Source organism: Diabrotica virgifera, chromosome 4, assembly GCF_917563875.1.
Source record: "Diabrotica virgifera virgifera chromosome 4, PGI_DIABVI_V3a".
NCBI classification, from domain to species: Eukaryota; Metazoa; Arthropoda; class Insecta; order Coleoptera; family Chrysomelidae; genus Diabrotica; species Diabrotica virgifera.
This window is the reverse complement of record NC_065446.1, coordinates 213,030,226-213,051,160: the sequence shown is the minus strand read 5'-3', so window position 1 is coordinate 213,051,160 and position 20,935 is coordinate 213,030,226. Positions and strand designations below refer to the sequence as shown.

The 20,935-nt window shown below is 34.2% G+C and overlaps 1 protein-coding gene across 1 annotated transcript in view; it reads left to right on the top strand.

Moving 5' to 3' along the window:
• The window catches only part of LOC126878428 (prostatic acid phosphatase-like), a 60,916-nt gene extending 57,019 nt beyond the window's left edge, over positions 1-3,897 (top strand). The window contains exon 4 of the mRNA XM_028279905.2: positions 3,356-3,897. Within this exon, the coding sequence (XP_028135706.2) occupies positions 3,356-3,807 (452 nt within the window). The 3' untranslated portion in view covers positions 3,808-3,897. The remainder of the gene's footprint in view (positions 1-3,355) is intronic.
• Positions 3,898-20,935: the final 17,038 nt, after the last annotated feature.

Below are 20,935 nucleotides of genomic sequence, written 5' to 3'. Positions count from 1 at the left end.
GATAGTTTTTAAATAAACGATTTTATACCAGAATACATCTCGAAGTTTTTACTTCTGTATGAGTTTTTTAAACTATGGTATACAGCCAACTATTGGGATTTTCCCATTGAATTTTTTATTATCTGTTTCTTTCAGGACTATAATTAAATCTTTACACTGAACTCTATGTTCAGTGTCCCATGCGTATTAACATATTTGCGATTTCTTAAATTCTCTTTTTTTAATATAAGACTGATTGATGTATTTTCTATCTATCAAATCCTTTATTTTTAATACAATGAACATCAGTCTTATATTAAAAATAAAGAATTTGTCAACAAAGAAATATGTCAACATGCATGGGACAATGAACAACAAGTTCAGTGAAAAGATTTAAGTATAGTCCTGAAAGAAACAGATAGTAAAAAGAGAAAAATCAAAGAAGCGGCTACAATTAGGCTAAATGAAACCAATTGTGTCGCAAATTCCTCGGTAGAATGCAATAGGATGTGGTTACCTATACTAAAAGAGAAAGTCAATAGAAAGAAAGTACCACGATTAGTAAGTCAATAACATATCTAGGATAACACATAACTTTTATACTAAATATTATTTATATATCTATGTATTATTTTAAAGCAGAACTTCGGAGACGTATTGGTATGGCAAAAAATGCGATGAGTCGCCTAACTAAAGTTTGGAAAGACAGATCTACCTCTCAAAATATCAAGATGAGACTGGTAAATGCCCTCAAAATATCAAGATGAGACTGGTAAATGCCCTTGTATTCTCAATATTTCTATACGGAGCAGAGACTTGGACTCTTCGCGCATGCGAGCGCCAAAAAATTGATGCCTTTGAGATGTGGTGCTGGAGAAGAATGCTGCGCATACCTTGGACAGCTCATAGGACAAACGTTTCCATTCTAAACCAACTCAATATTAAAAAAAGGCTGTCCACAAAATATGTCTGCAACGAATTCTGCAATTCTTTGGTCACGTGGTTCGCAGAGGTGACGACAGTTTGGAGAGAATAATTGTTTCTGGAAACGTTCCGGGGAGAAGATCAAGAGGGAGATCACCAACTAGATGGCCTGACCAAATAAAGCATTCAGCTGGAAACTCATTCTGCGAAGCTCTTAGAGCAGCTGAAGATAGAGACCAATGGAGAAACATTGTTAGGAATATTGGAAGAAATCACGATCCTCAGTAATGGGGAAACGACAAGAGAGAGAGAGAGGCAAGAGAGAAAGTATTATTAATATTATTTATACTGTAAAATACCATAGATATAAAATTGGAGTTTGATGTTAGTTTTGAGAGTAAACTGAATGTAAGACCACATACTTACAATGCCAGGATAGTATCTTGAAGTTATTTCCTGGTTTCTCCTCGTGATTTCCTGTTGAATCTCTAACACGAGAAATTTACTGTCGCCGTTGCATGTGGTTGTCTTTCTAAAAACAGATCCCATGCTATGATTTTTGTGATGGATATTATTGAGTTACAGTTGATTTAATGTAATCAAATGAGCTATGTTTCAATAAAGTCGTCCCAGGAACACAACTTATAATAAATAATGGTAATATCTTTTTAAAATTTTCTACAAAAGTATTCTTATATCGGCAATTCAGACATATATTATACATTTTAAAGTAAAAGATTTTTTTACTAAGCAACAATATTTTTGTTTAATTTAGTAATATTTTGTATTTTGATAACGACGTTCGAGGTTAAAGTCGCAACGTCAATAAGATCATTGAAGTTAAATTGTGGCTTATATCCCAGTTGGAATAGTAGGTAAATTACATAGCTAAATGCCACAAAAAAATAGCTTCAGGACAATATAATATATTAGTTACAAGGGGGTAGCAAGCTAACATAATGTGTAGATAGATATTATATCCAATGTCATTATCCTAAAACAGGTCCACGTTCACTTAGTTGTCAGGTTGGGAATATTATTATTTGTGTATGTTTGTTTTGCTAAAATATGAATCACACTATTTTACGACTCAGGGATACCAGATATAGTGGTTGATTTTTTATGTATTTCTTTCTTGTGTTATACAGTATGTCCCTGTAAGTTGTATCCATATGGAAAAGTTATTTATTATTAATTTTACGAAAAAAAATCATTCTTCATAAAAAGCTCTGCATGGTCCAAAACCTAGGATTCAACCATCAGATATAAAATTTTATGAATATTTATGACATACGAGGTATGTCAAAAAGTTTGAATTTCACTCAGAGTAAAGTAGCTTTATTTTTCACAATATTGAAAATTGCTATTATGAAAAGTTGTTTGGAATTAAAAGCTATGTTCTAATATGCAATTACATCCTTCTAATTGAAAATTTTTTTTTTGAAAAATTATGGATAACTAACATTATTTTCAATTATTTCAATTCTGATAACTCTTTTATTATTTTTATAAAAAAAAAGTGATTCTTAATAAAAAGTTCTGCATGGTCTGAAACCTAAAATATAACCATCTTATGTCAAATTTTTTCAATTTTATACAAGGTATGTCAAAAAATATGAATTTGGCTCAAGAGCAAAATACCTTTATTTTTCACAATATCGAAAATTGTTATTATGAAAAGTTATTAAGAATTAACAACCATGTTTCAGTATACATATAATTACATCCTTGTTATTTAAATATTTTGAACTATAAAGGTACTTTACTTTTGATCTAAATTTATCTTTTTTGACATACCTCGTATAAAATTGACATAATATGGTTGTATTTTAGGTTTTAGAGTAATTTAGACCATGCAGAACTTTTTATTACGAACCACTTTTTTCGTAAAATTAATAATAAAAGAGTTATTAGAATTAAAATTACTGAAAATAATGTTAGTTATCCATAATTTTTCAAAAAAAAATTTTTTTTCTATTAGAAGGATGTAATTGAATATTAGAATATAGTTTTTAATTCCAAACAACTTTTCATAATAGCAATTTTCAATATTGTGAAAAATAAAGCTACTTTACTCTTGAGTGCAATTCAAACTTTTTGACAAACCTCGTGTAATATTCATAAAATTGTATATCTGATGGTTGAATCTTAGGTTTTGGACCATGCAGAGCTTTTTATGAAGAATAACTTTTTTCGTAAAATTAATAATAAAAAAGTTTTCCATATGGATACAACTTACAGGGACATACTGTAGCTGCTTTTATCTGGTTTTTCTTAATTCCAATGATGAAGTATAATATTGTTTTGTCAAAACGGTTTGAATTTTATAGATTTATAGGTTAATTATTCGTTTTTAATACCGACAAACAGCTGCAAATGTTTAAAAGAAAACAAATATTAACAAAACATTTATTTATTTTATTAAATTTTCTAACTTTCCATCTTATTTCAGTAATTGGGCCATTTTTAAATGAAGTTGTTGAATACTTAGAATCAATGGCTGCAAATTCTAGCTCTTCTCACAAATACAAAATGTATAGTGCGCACGAATCAAATATGGGAGCAATTTTAAATGCATTTGGTGCCTTTAACCCTAGCTCTCCTCCAGCGTTTGCATCGACAGTTTATATAGAACTACATAAGGAAAACTGGAAGTACACAGTAAAAGTGTTTAATAAAGAACTGGACAATATCAGACAGGTCAGCGTTAACGGTTGTGACTTAAATTGTCCTTTAGATAGCTTTAAAGAAAATTTAAGTGATTTTATTATTGATGCTGATACTAGGGATACGGAATGCAATAGTGTAGAGGAGAAAAAACTGCTTTTAGGAAGTGCAGCTGCTACAATTGGAAAATATTCTGCCGAAGAACTTGAACAAAAATTTGCAGGTTTTTCAACATAAAAATGTAAATTTGTATTATTTAGTTCAAACAAAAAACTAAAAAGAAAAACAAATAAATACGCTTTAGAATAAAAAATTTTAACAGAAAAATTGGTATTTTAGTACTTATCCTTTCGACACTACAATTTAATAATCGAAAGTTTTCTTTTTAATAAAATTAAAACAATATTAAAAATAAAATTCTATTGGGACCAATTTTTTGGTAACTGCGGCCCTGCATGGAGATAAGAAATGTTGTTCCTAGCACGGGCTCCGTAAAATTGTTATTTTTAAGCGATAAAACAAAGTAATAAATTGTGGATTTGTGCCGAATTTTAATCGAAACTGTAAGCGTACAAGATTTAATAAACTTCTTTGTAAAAACGTTTTGTATTTAATATATTGGAACAGTTTGTTAAAGGACCAGGCAACACTCCTTATGGAAAAGTGGTCCCGGTCAAATTTGATGAAAGTTTGGTCAATGATACTTCTTGATGTGTAGATTAAAAAAGTCCATGGCACCTGGGTCTGAATAACTACTATTCTCGAGTTACAGCCTTCTGAAGTTATTGGCTTCGGGTCCTCGGTTTACGTTAATTGCACTAATTTACGGTCAAGTGAACGAAAATATTTATTATTAGAAGAAGAGAAACTCATGTTCTTCATACATACTTGCGTGTTGTATATGAATTTGTGGTCAAAAATAGTTGGATCGTATTTTAGTCTTCAGAAAACCTCCGAAAAATCTTCAGAAAACTAAAGAAGTGCGGTATAAAATGTGCTGCTAGATCGATATAAGTATTATCATGATTTCATGAATGCTTCTCAGTTATGCAATACCAGCAAAACTGCAGTTTGGCTTTATCTTTAGAAAACTCAACAGTTCCGCAACTGAACAGTGGCGGATCTAGGAGGGGTAGGGGTAATTCGACCGGTAACATGTTCCAGAATTAATGAAATAACTTTATTTAACGAAAATGAACTAGATGGAGCCATCAAAACACATTTATAACCAAAGAGCGGATAGTGTGAGGAAAATACGTAAGCCCAGAGCACGGGCGCCCGTATAAAAATTTTTAGGGGGGTGGCAAACGTGAATATGTTGCACATTATATTTTGTATACTTTGAATAACCAATATAATTCAAAGCACCCGAAAAGCCAGGGGGTCACGGCCCCCCTGCCCATGGGCATGGGCGCCCATGGCCCAGAGTACGATTTAAGGACCAGAGAAGATGAGTTACGGGTGTTAAGAGTACGAAATTGGAAAACCAAGGCGGAGGATAGAATGGAATGGAAGCTGATTCTCGAACAGACCGAGGTCCAACAGGGATTCTACAGCCAATGATGATGAACTTTTTAATACAAAATATTATGGAGAATAATTTTGTAGGGTTATTTTTATAACAACTATAATATTCATACTTAGGTATAATCATATAGAAGAAATGGTCAATGGAGAAGGATTCATAATCATGATTTTGCTAACTTTCCTGTTTTCGACTTAGACTACCTAAAAGACCTTACGATTGGGATATATCAAATTAAACTGGCACCATCTTACATACAAGATAAAATAATAATATAAAATGACGAAGAGTTTCAAATTGATGAGAATATGGATAAAAGGGGATTCATAAGGCAACACATCAAAGAAACATGAAACGTAAATTACGTTTCATGGAAATAAACCACTGCTAAACAAATATATGTCCGGCCATTTATGAAACTCTCCGAAAATAAAAATGTGTCATGAGCATGAATCACACTCGTTTCATTGGTAGGCGGACTTTGAGATTTGTTTAGCAGTGTTTTCTTTTCATGAAACATGTTTTTCGTTTCATGTTTCATGTTTTTCGTTTCATGTTTCTTTGGTGTGCGGCTCGGCTAAGAGTTCGAATATTTTCTAGGTTTCGGCAAGCTACAAAACACCAAGTATTCATTTCCTATACGGTTGATGAAGATAATGATGAAGATGAGCCTCTAGAAGAACCGATTAACGGGTACTACTGTACCTGTCAATCTGGTGCGAGAACTGTAGGTACTTGTGCTTTTATCACCAGTGTCTTATATGGTTTTTAGGCTTTGCAAGACATCAACTCAATGTTAAGTATCCTGATAAGTCGTTAGTTAACACGACGTATGATGCATCTAACCGAAATCAGCAAAATGTTAACATACGAATAGTCGAAGATGATTTAAACCCGTTTTTTCCATAGACAATTGTAATTAATATTTAGCATTTACAAACTACCATTTACTTTGTTTTTTTTTGTATTGAAATCCAGTCCATGTTCTCTACCTGTCTTATATCTGATATGCGGGACAAGTTTCATGTCAACTAATGTATTTTTTATGTTTCAACAATTTTTTCTTTAATTATTCTGGAACATGTTACGAGTGGAATTACCCCCATCCCCCTAGATCCGCCACTGTTCAGTAGTTTTCTAAAGATAAGGCGTAACTGCAGTATTGCTGGTATTGCATAACTGAGAAGCATTCATGAAAACATGATAATGCTTATATCGATCTAGCAGCACCTTTTATACCGCACTTCTTTAGTTTTCTGAAGACTTTTCGGAGGTTTTTTGAAGACTAAAATACGATCCAACTATTTTTGACCACGAATTCATATACAACACGCAAGTATGTATGAAGAACATGAGTTTCTCTTCTTCTAATAATAAATATTTTCGTTCACTTGACCGTAAATTAGTGCACTTAACGTAAACCGAGCACCCGAATCCAATAACTTCAGAAGGCTGTAACTCGAGAATAGTAGTTATTTAGACCCAGGTGCCATGGACTTTTTTAATCTACACATCAAGAAGTATCATTGACCAAACTTTCATCAAATTTGACCGGGACCACTTTTCCATAAGGAGTGTTGCCTGGTCCTTTATTATAAACAATTTTTTGTTATCAGTGGTTTTACGTTAATTACACATGTCGTGAGACAGATCCAAATACCTGTTTTTGCAGGTGGTCAGGGTCGGATCCTTTTTATTGACAAAGAGTGTTTAATGAAATTAATTAGACATGGAAAATAATGTAACCACAATGCAATCCAATATCCAATATCAACAAAATGTCTCACAAACATATTCCTTAGCAAAATCAAAAGTTCAGTTTCCTTCTAAAGAGAACGCGATCATTTTTAATGCACTAGACAATACCAAACTTCAAGAATACCTCATTCTGCTCTCGACTGTCTAACAATCGCATCTGTATGTACCTATCTAGCAAACAACTGGTAGAAGATTTCATGACCAACAGAGGATACATTGAAATTCAAGGCGAAATTGTTCAAGCTAGGAAATTAATAACACCAGCAGAGAGAATTGTCGTCTCCAACGTACCCCTCCATACCTCATGAAATACTAATCAACGAATTACAAAATATTGGTTTAGTACCGGCTTCACCTATGACATTCCTTAAAATTAGTGCCACCTTACCTGAATATAACCATATTCTCAGCTTTAGGAGGCAAATATACATCAGTGTCCACAATTTAACACTTCCGGAGTCATTACTACTTGAGTTTGATAACACCTATCATAGGATTTTCATATCACAAGATGGCTTGGTCTGCTACAATTACAAGAAACCTGGCCGCAAAGCATCTCAGTGTTCCGAATCAACAGTTCTAGAAGATTAACATTCAAATAATGAAAAATCTTTACCCAGTCTAGGCAATGCAACTTCGCAACAAACACATACACCATCTGAAGAAATGTCAATCTCCCACGTTTCCACCAATGCAGATTCCCAACATGTACATCAGGTATTAGAAGAACCAACGTTAGCGTCAACAACTAGCTGAAGTAAAGTCCGCAATTTCGTCCCCAAAAAACCATAAAGCCCCAGGCCCAGATGGCATACAGGCGGAACTACTAAAAAAAGGGGGAGACAAACTACATCTTGAGATATATCATCTTATAAGAGAAGTCTGGGAAAGAGAAGAAATACCGAAACACTGGCATGAAAGCCATATAATACCTATTCACAAGAAGGGAGACAAACAAATATGTCGGAACTATAGAGGAATATCGTTAATTAATACAACATACAAGATTATATCCATAATACTGTTTAGAAGATTAACTCCATACGCAGAGGAAATAATAGGCGACTACCAAAGCGGATTCAGACCGGGAAGGTCGACTATAGACCAGATCTTCGTCCTACGCCAGGTGTTGGAAAAAAACTGGGAATTCAACCGCGATGTACACCAAATCTTCGTGGACTTCAAACAAGCTTACGATTCTGTTAGCAGAGAAGCATTGTGGGAGACTATGGTAGAAATGGGAGTACCTGGAAAACTGGTACGATTAGCAAAGGTGAGCACGGAGAACGCTTCCGCACGAATCAGAGTTGGCAGCAACACGTCGGAGGAATTCCTCATTGACACCGGACTTAGACAAGGAGATCCTATCGCCCCCCTGCTGTTTAACTTCGCACTGGAACATGCAGTAAGGAAAGCTCAGCCACAACTGACAAACGGATTTGCCGCCCAAGGATCAAAAATACTATTAGCCTTTGCGGATGACGTGGACACAATTGCACAATCCACCAGAGATGCAAAAGAAGTTTTCACCCTATTCGAGAACGGAGCCAAGGAAGTTGGTCTTAAGGTCAACGAGGACAAGACCAAGTACATGGTGGTTACGAAGAACCCAAGACCAAGGGTTAGACAAAACGTAACAATTAATGAATACAATTTTGAAGTCGTCAAAGATTTAAGTACTTGGGAGCGATCATAACATCTGAAAATAACTATGAAAAGGACCCTACTTAAATCAAAAATACTCTCAAGACCAGCAAAAATAAAAGTATATAAGACAATAATTCGTCCCACAATAACGTATGGAAGCGAAACCTGGACTCTGAATCAGCGGGAAACAACAAAATTACAGGTACTTGAAAGAAAGATACTGCGGACTATCTATGGGCCTTGCAGAGAAGAGACAACAGGAGAATGGAGAAAAAGACACAATGATGAACTCCAAACAGTATACGGAGATGAAAACATAGTACGCTACATTAAATCAAACAGAATACGATGGGCGGGTCACGTACTAAGATCAAGTGACGAAAGACTTCTAAACGCCACATTCTGGGAAAGGCCCGATGGAAAAAGGTCAGTTGGTCGCCCAAGAAAGAGATGGAAGGACGCAGTAGCCAGCGATCTACGCAAAATGGGAGTACAGCAATGGGAAATAGCTGCTCAGGACCGACAACAATGGAGGGAAATAGTAAACGCGGCCAAGACTCACATAGAGTTGTAGAGCCAAATGATGATGATGATGAACGTTAGCGTCCCACGATTCAAACACAACAACCCTGATAACAAACATTGTTCAAGAATCTAACTCTCATAAGCGTACCGTTGACGATATAAGTTCATCTGAAATTGAGTCTTCTTCAGCAGAATGCGAGTCGTTCCGTGAGCCTAAAATTATGCCAAAAATAAAAAAATTTAAAACTGTTTCAACGGAAAGTAGTAGTAACTCTATATTACTGCTACTAGAACCCGCAAAAACGTTCATTGAAAATCATTCTCCATCTTTCGTTCTTGATTACAACCAACTGGTTATGCTTCTAACTAATATTACCGGCTCTGCTGATCCCTTGAATATCATTCAAGAATACACAAAAGATCACTTAGTTCAAATAAGGATGTTCGAAAAAGTATATCCCCACTTAAAATACAGAAGTATAAAGCGCAAATTAACATCTAAAGAAGAAAATGTATGCTTACCTTGGTAAAGAGATTTCTGACTCTGACAGTGACATATATCAATTAAGACAAAAATAATATTCACGTCATTACTTCAATGGAATATTGATGTATTTTTCCATCACCTCGCTTTTCTCCAACTACTTATTACTGAGCAATTACTCTCCGCTATTAACCCTGCTGTCCTGTTCGGGTCTATTTGACCCAAAAAATAATTTATTTCTTATTTTACAAATTATTACGCGGCGTAACGATTTGGTGTTTCGTGACTTTATTACCTAATATGAAGTCTTTCAATTGCATGTGAGATAAACATTCAACTTCCTGATTTTTTTGATAAAAATGAAATTGTTACCTAGGGTACGTTCGGGTCAATGTGACCCGCGTATTTAAACCGTTAAAAATTACCTGTGTATGTGTGTTTAGTTGGCAGTATTCTATATTAGCAGCACCTGTGTGTTTGTCAGCCGGATACGTGTGTAAATAAACACAGGTTTCTGCAAGCTAAAACTTGTAATATAAACTGTAGTAGTATAGCTGGACGATGTTGCAAACCAAATTATAAATATGACCAACATGGAAGGACAGCATGTATTTGGAACCAACTGGAAAGACATGAATAAAGTTGGTTTCCAAGCATACATTGGTCTTTTATTTTTAGCTCGAGTTTATAAGTCGCATGGTGAATCAACTAAAAGTTTATGGAATGAAGAAACGGGTCGTACTATATTTCGATCAACAATGTCGCTTGATATATTTACAAAAAGTTTGCAAGTAATACGTTTTGATAACAAAACTACTAGACAGGATAGAAGACGTTTTAATAAACTTGCGGCAATACGTGATATTTATGAAACATGGGTAAAAAATGTAAAAAGAAATTTTAACCCTGATGAAAATGTTACCGTCGATAAGCAACTAAATGCCTTTAGAGACCGCTCTCCCTTCAAGTGGTACATTCCAGCAAGCCAGCGAAATATGGCACAAAACTTTGGGGTTTATGTAATTATGAACAGTAAAACTTCTTATGCTCTAAAATTGCAGATCTATACAGAAATGCGTGTGATGTGTGACTTGAGTAGTGATTTGGAATGCCACAATATTACGTGTATAATAACTTTTTTACATCGTAAAATTTAGGACAATTTCTCCTAAAACAAAATATGTAGATACAATGCCGGGGATAATAAGTAAAATAAACCGGAGCTTTCAGCAAAAATCGCGAATAAAGAAGTTCATAGCTCGACTTTTTTGCTTCATGAAAGATTTGGAAATATTTCCAAAAATAATAAAAATGTTGTTCTTATGAGTACTTTGCATCATGAATCGATGCATCATGCATCACTTTCATCAAATGAAAAAGCCCCAAATTATTTTAGATTACAATTCCAATAAGAGAGCACTGGATACTCTAGATTATCTTGTTGGCAAGTATACATGTGAGAAGAGATAAATCGCTGGCCAATGATTGTTTTTTATAATCTACTGGACATTTCTGCCTACAACGCGTTCGTGTTATGGGCATCAATAAATATCCAATGGAATACCAATCAATTGGGAAACGGCGAATTTTTCTTGATGAATTGGGAAAAAACTAATGAATCCAGTCATCATTTCCAGAAAAAATATACCAATAATTAAAGGCTCTTACGAACTGGTAAAAAGGACACGAGCAGGAACAAGTAGACAAGATGGAAATGCTAGTGAACCGTCTATTAAATCTAACTCCGCCTGCTAAACGAACACGCTGTAAACTTGCCGTAAAAACGATAACAAGACTAATTATTATGTGTATTATATCACAAACATATTTGTAAAATCCATTCTTTTTATTACTGTCCCAGTTGTAAACTGAATTAAATTTTTGTAGATATTTGTTACTAGGATTTTTTGAAAGAAAAAATGCCTTTTGTTTTTTTTTAATAAGGTTTAATTTACATTAACAACATAATTTTTGTTTAATTAACCATAATTTCTTGTTAATAAAGTTTTATTTATCACCATTAGCTTATTTTATTTCGATTAAGGAGCGTAAACCATAGTTGGGTCATATTGACCCGAACAGTACATTTGTGTAGTTGACTCGAACGGGACAGCAGGGTTAAAGCTATGCAAAATCTATATCCGAAATATCCCATAGAAAAAATGATAAAATTGGAACTTCAGATAGCTCAAGAAATTTCCAGAAGAGTAAATTTCTTGTAGATACCTTCGAACATTGGTATCGATGGCAACGAATTGGCAGATATAAGTGCTCGCGATGCTATTGGTAGTGACGAATCGGAGGTCAAACATCGGAGTGTGGCAAGTGATTTAAAAGCCTTCTTTAAAAATAAAGTGTTAAGTTCGTGGAACCGGGAGTGGCAAAATTCGGTTTCGAAACTAAAACTGATTAAAAGTTACATCTCTAGGTGGCAACCAACTGCAGCAAGCAGAAGATCGCAAATAATCCTAACACGTTTGAGACTGGTCCATAGTAGGTATACACACGCACACCTATTCACAAACAGCGAAGCTCCAAAGTGTTCCGTTTGTAATGTAGCACACAGTATAGTTCATTTCCTAACTGATTGTCCTAAATATAGTATTGAAAGACGTATATTATAATAATATGGCATCCCGAACAGCTTGCAATTATTGCTACTGGGAAAGAACTTTGATTACAGAAAACTTATAGGGTATTAATTTATCTTGTATCAATATGTTGTACAAAATTTAATCATGTAAGTACTAGATATCACTGTTATTTGTATATTAAAACCGTTATGTCACCTACCTATGTGTCTCAAAAAAAAGTCTTTGATCAATGTGTGTTGCCAGTACTTACCTATAGTGCAAAAACTTTAACAATAACCAAGAATAAAATTTGTGTTACCAAAAGAGCCATGGAACGCTCAAAGTTAGGCATTTCTCGTCGGGATCGAATTATGAGCAGGAAGATAAGACGGAGAACAGGAGTGACGGATGCCATAGAAAGAATTATGACCCTAAAGTGGAACTGGGCTGGAGACATAGCTAGAATGTCGGATAACAGATGGACACAGCGAATAATACACTGGAGACCAAGACAAGAAGCATATCGAAGTAGAGGTCGTCCGCCAACCAGATGGTCTGACGACATCAAACGGATCGACAGAAACTGGATGCAGACAGCACAGTGCAGAAATGCATGGAGAAGACTGAGAGAGATGATGTCGCTAATAACCTTCGGAAGGATGCGGCTTTATTTAAAAAAAAATCTGGTAACACCTTCGTGGTTTCTAAAATTTACAAACCAATGAATTGATGGAGCAAAGAAAGCTGAGGGAGGTACAAAAGTTTCAGCTCACTTCTTGCCTGTCCAGCGCGGTAAAATTCCAACAAAAATGGTCTCGCATACTCAGATAGCAGAAAAACGCGGAAAGCATAAGTAAATAATCATTTCGTTGTTAAACGAAACAAGATCGTTCTTATATTTCAGTTTGTTCAGAGAGCATCATAAGCATCTTAACCGGTTCAAAACCTTATTAGGTTATCCTCAGAGAGAGTATATATTTATGATTATCTCTGAACAAACTAGAAGTTGGGCTGGGCAAAAATTATCGATAAACGAAATATCATGATTAAATTTTTCAAAAATTCTTATTAGTTTTCTCAAAGTTCGAAAAAAATTAATGTATTTAAATAGCATTCGACTAAGATTTTGCGCCTACCCCCTTAAATGTAGATTTCAGAAAAATAAGTATGTGTTGGATTTTACAAATTATGTTCAAAATATCTTGATTAAAACTGGCTTATCTAAAAGTAGTGAGAGGCGTTTTAAAACATTCTGTTTACACTAGGGATGGGAAAAACCTACCGGTTATAACCTAAAGCCGGTTTTTTAATTCGAAACAACAGGTTTTAGCGGTTGTTTTTTTGTCCCGGTTATAACCGGTTTTTTCTTTTTAAAGTAATAACCGGTGAAAAACCGAATAAGTTACCTGTGCAAAAAAATTAATTTAGAGAAAAATGAAGAAATTTATATCTATTTTCGATCTCAATCATATGTATTATAATATGTGAAGTAATTAACCCAAACAAACATAATTCAACTACTTTTATTTACTAATAGAGAACTGAACAAAAGTGTCACATCAGCATTTATGAAACAATTTTGGGAATAGTTATTTAGATTTAGATGATAATATTTACATAAAGAAGTAAGTGATCTGCTTGAAATCGATATTCCAACCATCATCTAAAAAATTGTTTATACTTGATTATTTGAGACTCTTGTATGAAATGTGAATACCGAAATACGATTAGGAATCTCCATTATGTAATTTTTAATCAATAAATATTTCTTAAAAAATAAAAGGTAGGTATTATACAAACGTATTAATAGTTATTTAGGATATAAGTGTTAAAAGGACATGTTTAAGGCACGCATGTGAAAGTTTGCAGAATGAGCGATAGCGAGTCCTGCAATACACATGAGTGCCTTAAAAATGTACTTTTTAACACTCATAGCATACAATATTTTTTCTACAAACGTAATTACAGGACAATATCTACAAAAATTTTACTTGAACTTGACTGGCATTCTATTTTTATATTTTTTTGACATAACATCAAAATTGCATATACGGTCAATACGAACTGCAGTGCCATAAAAATTTTAAAGCACTAGTGCCTTAAAGTAGCATTTTAACGCTCGTATGGAGTGCATTTTTAACACGGTTGTAGAAAATAGTTATTTATGATATAAGTGTTAAAAGTATACGTTTAAGGCACGCATGTGAAAGTTTGCAGAATGAGCGAAAGCGAGTTCTGCAATTCACAAGTGTGCCTTAAAAATGTACCTTTTAACACGCATATCATACAATATTTTTTCTACAAACGTAATTACAGAACAATACCTACAAAAATTTTTACTTGAACTTGACTGGCATTCCATTTTTATATTTCTTTGACATCACATGAAAGTTGCCTATACGGTCAATACGAACTGCAGTGCCTTAAAAATTTTAAAGCACTAGTGCCTTAAAGTAGCATTTTTAACGCTCGTATGGAGTGCTAAAAATTGCATTTTTAACACGGTTGTAGAAAATAGTTATTTTTCTACAACCACTATTCAAAGTGCACTTTTCTGCACGGTTTTATGTTAGCAAACTTGATATTTTCTCACAGTATAAGATATTTGACATTAGTGTGCAGAAAAGTGACGTTTCTGTGCCGCAAAGTGACGTTTCTGTGCCGCAAAGTTCTTTTCTGCACAGTTGACTACCTCATTCTGAATAACGTTATATTCTGCTTACATCCGTGGTTAAATTTTAGACAAATATATAACCTATAAGAAAATTATTATATTTAACTATAGCATAGAAACTAAATTATGGATGTTACAATTGTTTTATTTTACAATTTTATTCTTATTAAACATTTTATAATTATCAAATAACCAATAAGGATTTAGCAACCTGTGCAAGAGACGTCGAAAAGAAGTAGGTTTTGTGTAAATCCGTGACTGCATAAATATAATGTCAATAATGTGTAATAATTGTTTAAATTTAAACAAACTAAGGCAGTGCATTAATTTTTTAACTGATTTCTGTGCAATTTATTTAGGTATGAGGAATTTAAATTGATTAGTAGGTACTAATTAAATACAGTTTAAAATTTATCACATAGGTACCTATTATAATTAATCGTCGTTTGGAAATTGTGATTTTTATTTTTAGGAAAAACTGTGCTTGTAGAAAAAGTATAGTGTGAAACACGTGCAGAAAGGTAATTTCTCACTCGTTTGAATTGCGGCACTCGCTTGCGCTCGTACCGCAACTTTTCAAACTCGTGAGAAATTAGTACCTTTCTGCACTTGTTGCACAATATACTATTTCCTAACAAGTGCAGAAAGTCATTCTTTTCCGCACGCGACTGCAATTTAGAGTCTTGGTTTTAGTAAAGAGTCTTTAAAAAATTACCAAATCTTAATCAATTAATTTAATTAATATGAAAATACATACACAAATTAATTCTTTGACAAGGTTGTCAAAACCAAACTTTCAATATAATTAGTTAGCATGACGACGATCTTGGTTTCCATGACGATGATTCAAAACGACTGTTATTGTCTACCGATCTGACTTTCGAATATTATGTCAAAATAATTTTATTTCATCGAATTGTCGCGTTAATTTCATTAAAACAGGAACACAATAAGATATATTTGAAATAAATTAGTAAATAATATCTAAATATTAGTTTATTGCATGTATTATAATTACTTTAAGGCCATATTAACATATCTAAATTAACACGCGTGCGGAAAAGTGAAACTTTCTAAACTAAAATGCGTGCGCGAAAGTAGACATTTTTGCACGCTCGTAGAAAAAAAATATTACCTACTGAAATTTTTTGATGGCAATAGAGAAGTAAATAATGAATTGGTTTATCGAATTTATTTTTAAGTAAGATATTTTTTTAAACTCGATAGATCCAAGGGACATTTCGGTAGATCGGTAGGATCATCACTTTTACTTTTGGGAATATCCCAATTATTGACAGCGCAATATACGCCGACGCCGTCTACAACGAGCCACGAATCAGAGATTGGGGTACTTTCGCCCATTTTTAGGGTAATTTGAAAGCGTCCGGGAAAATTTTTATAGGTTGAATTGGTTGGGTAATTTTTCGGGAAGAAAATTGTGCAAACTAAAGTGCAGTATAAATGTAACATTATAATCTATTGAGTATTTGTTTTTGATTAAAAAAAACCGAAAACCGGTTTTTGGAACAATCGGTTTTTTTAACAGGTTATAACCGCCAGGTTAAACCGTAAGTAAAAAAAAACGGTATAACCGAAAACCGGTTTTTTGTTCAAAAACCGCCATCCCTAGTTTATACCAATGATACCACAAAAATATTTTAATTGGAACGAACACAAATATTTGTGAGGGTGAGGGCTTCTATGTTTTTTTAAGATGGTTCTGCCACATTTTCAATAAAATATCTCTAGTATCTTGCGATATATTGGAAAAAATCGATTTTCATTCTGCAACTTAAAAGGACAATAACTTTTTTATGTGCACATTTGTACTAATAGGCTTGGATCCCACATACCAAAAAAAGTTTATTAATAGCAAGCTAAAAATTTGTTAAGAGCTAAACGGTGTCTAGTGGGACAAACTTTGATGTAGAGGAACACTGGGACAGGGAAAGTTTTAATTGTGGAACTTGTCATCCTTGTTTATGATTGAGAAAACTAGCAGGTTTTTTTTAAGTTTGTTCAATAGCAAACTTTATATACCGGGTGTCCACTTATATTTTCCCCCATTTTAACTGCCTATAACTTCTAAACGGCTCAGGATAGAAATATGCGGTTTTCGCTAAAAATATTTTATTTTAGTAAAAGTTTTGTCTGAATGGATTGAGTTTTTTATATCGCTTTCAAATACGAAAAAAAAATGGAGGATTTTTGAAAAAACGTTGTTGACTTTTTTTTAATGGAACACCCAGTATATTTTTTATATATTGAAATAATGGTCATTTACCTATCCATCGATATAAAGCTTTTTAAAATCGGTTGTCGAATCACTGAGTAATTAATTTTTAAAATGAGAGGTGCAGCGTGGATATCACATACCTAAATAACATAACTAAGCAAAATGATATTATGTTAAGTGATTTCCACATTGCATCTCTCATTTTAAAAATTAATTGCTCAGTCATTTCACAACCGAAAGCTGTTAGCAGGGAGTTATCGTCAGCAATGATGTTAGAGATTCCAGTGGCGTATCAACCGAGCAGGTAACATGAACAACTTTTCAACAGGCTTTTATTCCCAACCAAAATGTACAAACCATGGCTCCAATGATCCAAAATCCTATACAAATTTCGACTTGTTCCCAACAACCTAATGATTCACTACAAATAAACCAAACAAATGAACAAACAGCCAGTATTGAAGAACAGCAATGGAATGAGGTTACCGGAAAAAGATTAAGAAGCAGTGCAGAAATGCCTAGAAGTAACAAAAGACAAACAAAACTTGGTGAGTACCGGTTAAATAAACCTATAACAACACAAAATCAATTTGAAGCACTAAGTTCAGTAGATGAAAGTGACAATTTGGAGGACACAGTTAAAAATACAGATGCAAAACCAAAACCACCTCCAATATTTGTATCAGGCGTGCAGATCTGCAAGCCTCTTATCGATCTATTGCAACAAGTAGCAGAAAATGATTTTATCACTAAAGCAATCAACAGCGAACAAATAAAAATTCAACCAAAATCAGACAAAGCATACACCGCCATAATAAATGCTCTAAAAACAAAAAACACGGACTTCCACACTTATAAACCTAAAAGTGAAAGGCACTACCGAGTGGTTCTTAAAGGCATGCACCCCACGACAAATGTAGAAGAGATAAAAGAGGACCTTAAAACCAAAAACCATAATGTTATAAATATATGGAATATACTATATATCCAAACAAAAAAATCTTTGCCTATGTTCTACATTGATCTAGAAACAAAAGATAATAACAAGGACATCTATAACATTAAACAAGTAATGCATTTCATAGTAGAATTCGAAGCACCGCATGTCAAGAGAATAATTCCGCAATGTAGTAGATGTCAAAAATACAACCACACAAAAAACTTCTGCAATAAACAACCGTGCTGTGTCAAATGCGCAGAACCTCATTACACTAAAGAATGTCCAAGGAAAACCAGAGACAATAATGTTAAATGTGCTGACTGTGGTGAAAATCACCCCGCAAATTATAGAGGGTGTGAAGTTCACAAACAATTACAAAAACTTAAATTCCCTAACTTGAGACGACATAACGCGAGGACAAACCAAGATAGAACTACAACAGTCAACTATGTGCAACCTGGAATAACATATGCACAAGCAACGCAAGCAGTTAACCAGCAAGCCTCCAACCAAACTACTACACAACATATTATACCAAATCAAACTAATAACCACACAGACATGTCAGAACTGAAAGACATGTTAAAAAAACAAACGGAACAAATGAGCACTATGCTCAACCTCCTAACCATGATTCTCAACCAGAAATAAATCAGATACTAAAGCTAGTATTATGGAACGCCAATGGCTTAAGTCAACATGTAGAAGAATTAAAACTATTCATTAACACACAAAAAATTGACATAATGCTGATTACAGAAACTCATTTTACATCCAAAAACCACATTAATATTCCACGATTTACAACTTATCAACATCCCAACGAAAAAGCACATGGAGGCACTGCAATAATAGTTAGTAATAAACTAAAGCACTACGAAATACAAACACATGAATGCGACTATCTACAGGCCACCAGCATTGTTGTGGAAAATCAACTAGGCCCACTAACAGTATCAGCTATATACTGTCCGCCAAAGCACAATGACAAAACGGAACAGTTTGAAAATTTTTTTAAAACGTTAGGAAATAGATTTATAGCAGGAGGAGATTTTAATTCTAAGCATACTACCTGGGGATCCAGAATTATTACCACAAAAGGCAGAGAATTTCTTAAAGCTATAAACGCGACTAATGCAAATTATCTCGCCACAAGGAACCAACTTACTGGCCTACCGACAATGCAAAAATACCTGATCTACTCGACTTCTATATTGTTAAAGGAATTAATGTTAAATTGGCAAAAGTAGAATTTTGTTACGATCTACCCTCTGACCACTCTAGCGTAATCGCGACATGGTATGCACAAATAACAAACAGTAGTAAACAACCATCACTATACAGTAACAAAACAGACTGGAGCATTTTCAAGACTAAACTAGATGAACTAATTGACATAAACATCCCATTGAAAACAGAAAGTGACATCTACGCAGCAGTAGAAAATCTTCAGAAATCTTTACAAGAAGCTGCTTGGTATGCTACCCCTGACTGCTACCAAACAGAATTTAAAGAGCATTGCCCAACTGTAATAAAGGAAATGATTCCTAGAAAGAGAAAAATAAAGGAGGAGTGGCGAAGAAAAAGAACACCTAAGAACAAGACAAAATTAAATAAAATCACCAAGGAAATTAAACTACAATTGCATAATATCAAAAATAATAAAATATAAGAATATCTTACAGGTTTATCAGCAAACGCGGATAGTGAATATTCCCTTTGGAAGGCCACGAGAAAAATCAAACACCCGAAACAACAAATACCACCAATACGGAACCAAGAGGGAAACTGGTGTAGAAATAATAAAGAAAAAGCCGAGGCATTTGCAAATCACCTCACAAATGTATTCCAGCCACATCCCATGGAAGACGGTGACACAGAGGAAGAAATAAATGACTTCCTGGAATCGCCCTACCAGATGGACTTACCTATACAAAAAATCACCACTAAAGAAGTTAGAAATATTATCCAGCATAAAATCAGTCCAAAAAAAGCTCCAGGGTATGACCTGATCAACGTGAAAGTACTGCAGAAATTGACATGCAAAGGTCTGAAAATGATGACGCAAGTATTTAATGCAATATTTAGGCTAGGATACTACCCAGAATAATGGAAATTTGCTCAAATTATTCTCATACCTAAGCCAGGGAAAAATAAAACTCAGTTGACTTCATACAGACCAATAAGCCTGCTACCTGTTCTATCAAAAATCTTGGAAAAACTTCTCCTTAAACAATGATCCCCAGTTACAGAAGAAAGGAAACTAATTCCCCAACACCAACTTGGGTTCAGAACACAACACGGAACGATAGAACAGGTACATAGACTGGTAAAACACATCAGAAGTGATTTAGAAAATAAAAGGTATTGTTCTGCTGCATTCCTGGACATTGGTCAGGCCTTCGACAAGGTATGGCATGCTGGTATGCTCTTTAAACTAAAGAAAAACCTTCCCCATCCTTGTTATCAAATCCTAAAAAGCTATATTTCCAACCGACACTTCCTAGTCAAGCAGGATAATGAATTCACAAGCCTAAGACCAATAAAATCCGGAGTACCACAAGGAAGTGTCTTGGGACCGATATTGTACTTGCTCTACACTGCTGACCTACCCACAAGTAACAAAACAACGTGTGCAACTTTTGCTGATGATACTGCTGTACTTGCCTCTCACCATGATCCAAATACAACATCCGGAATCCTTCAGAAAGACCTTAATAATATACAAAGATGGCTTAAAAAATGGAGGATAAAGGCAAATGAGAGTAAATCCATCCATGTAACCTTCACCATGAAAAGACAAACATGTCCATCTGTAACACTAAATGAAACGCAACTCCCACAAACCGATACTGTCAAGTACCTAGGAATCCATCTTGATAGGAGATTAACTTGGCAAAAGCATATTTTTAAAAAAGAAAACAACTAGGAATAAAATTCCGAGAAATGTACTGGATCATCGGTGGTAAATCTCAACTATCTCTTGAAAACAAACTGTTGATA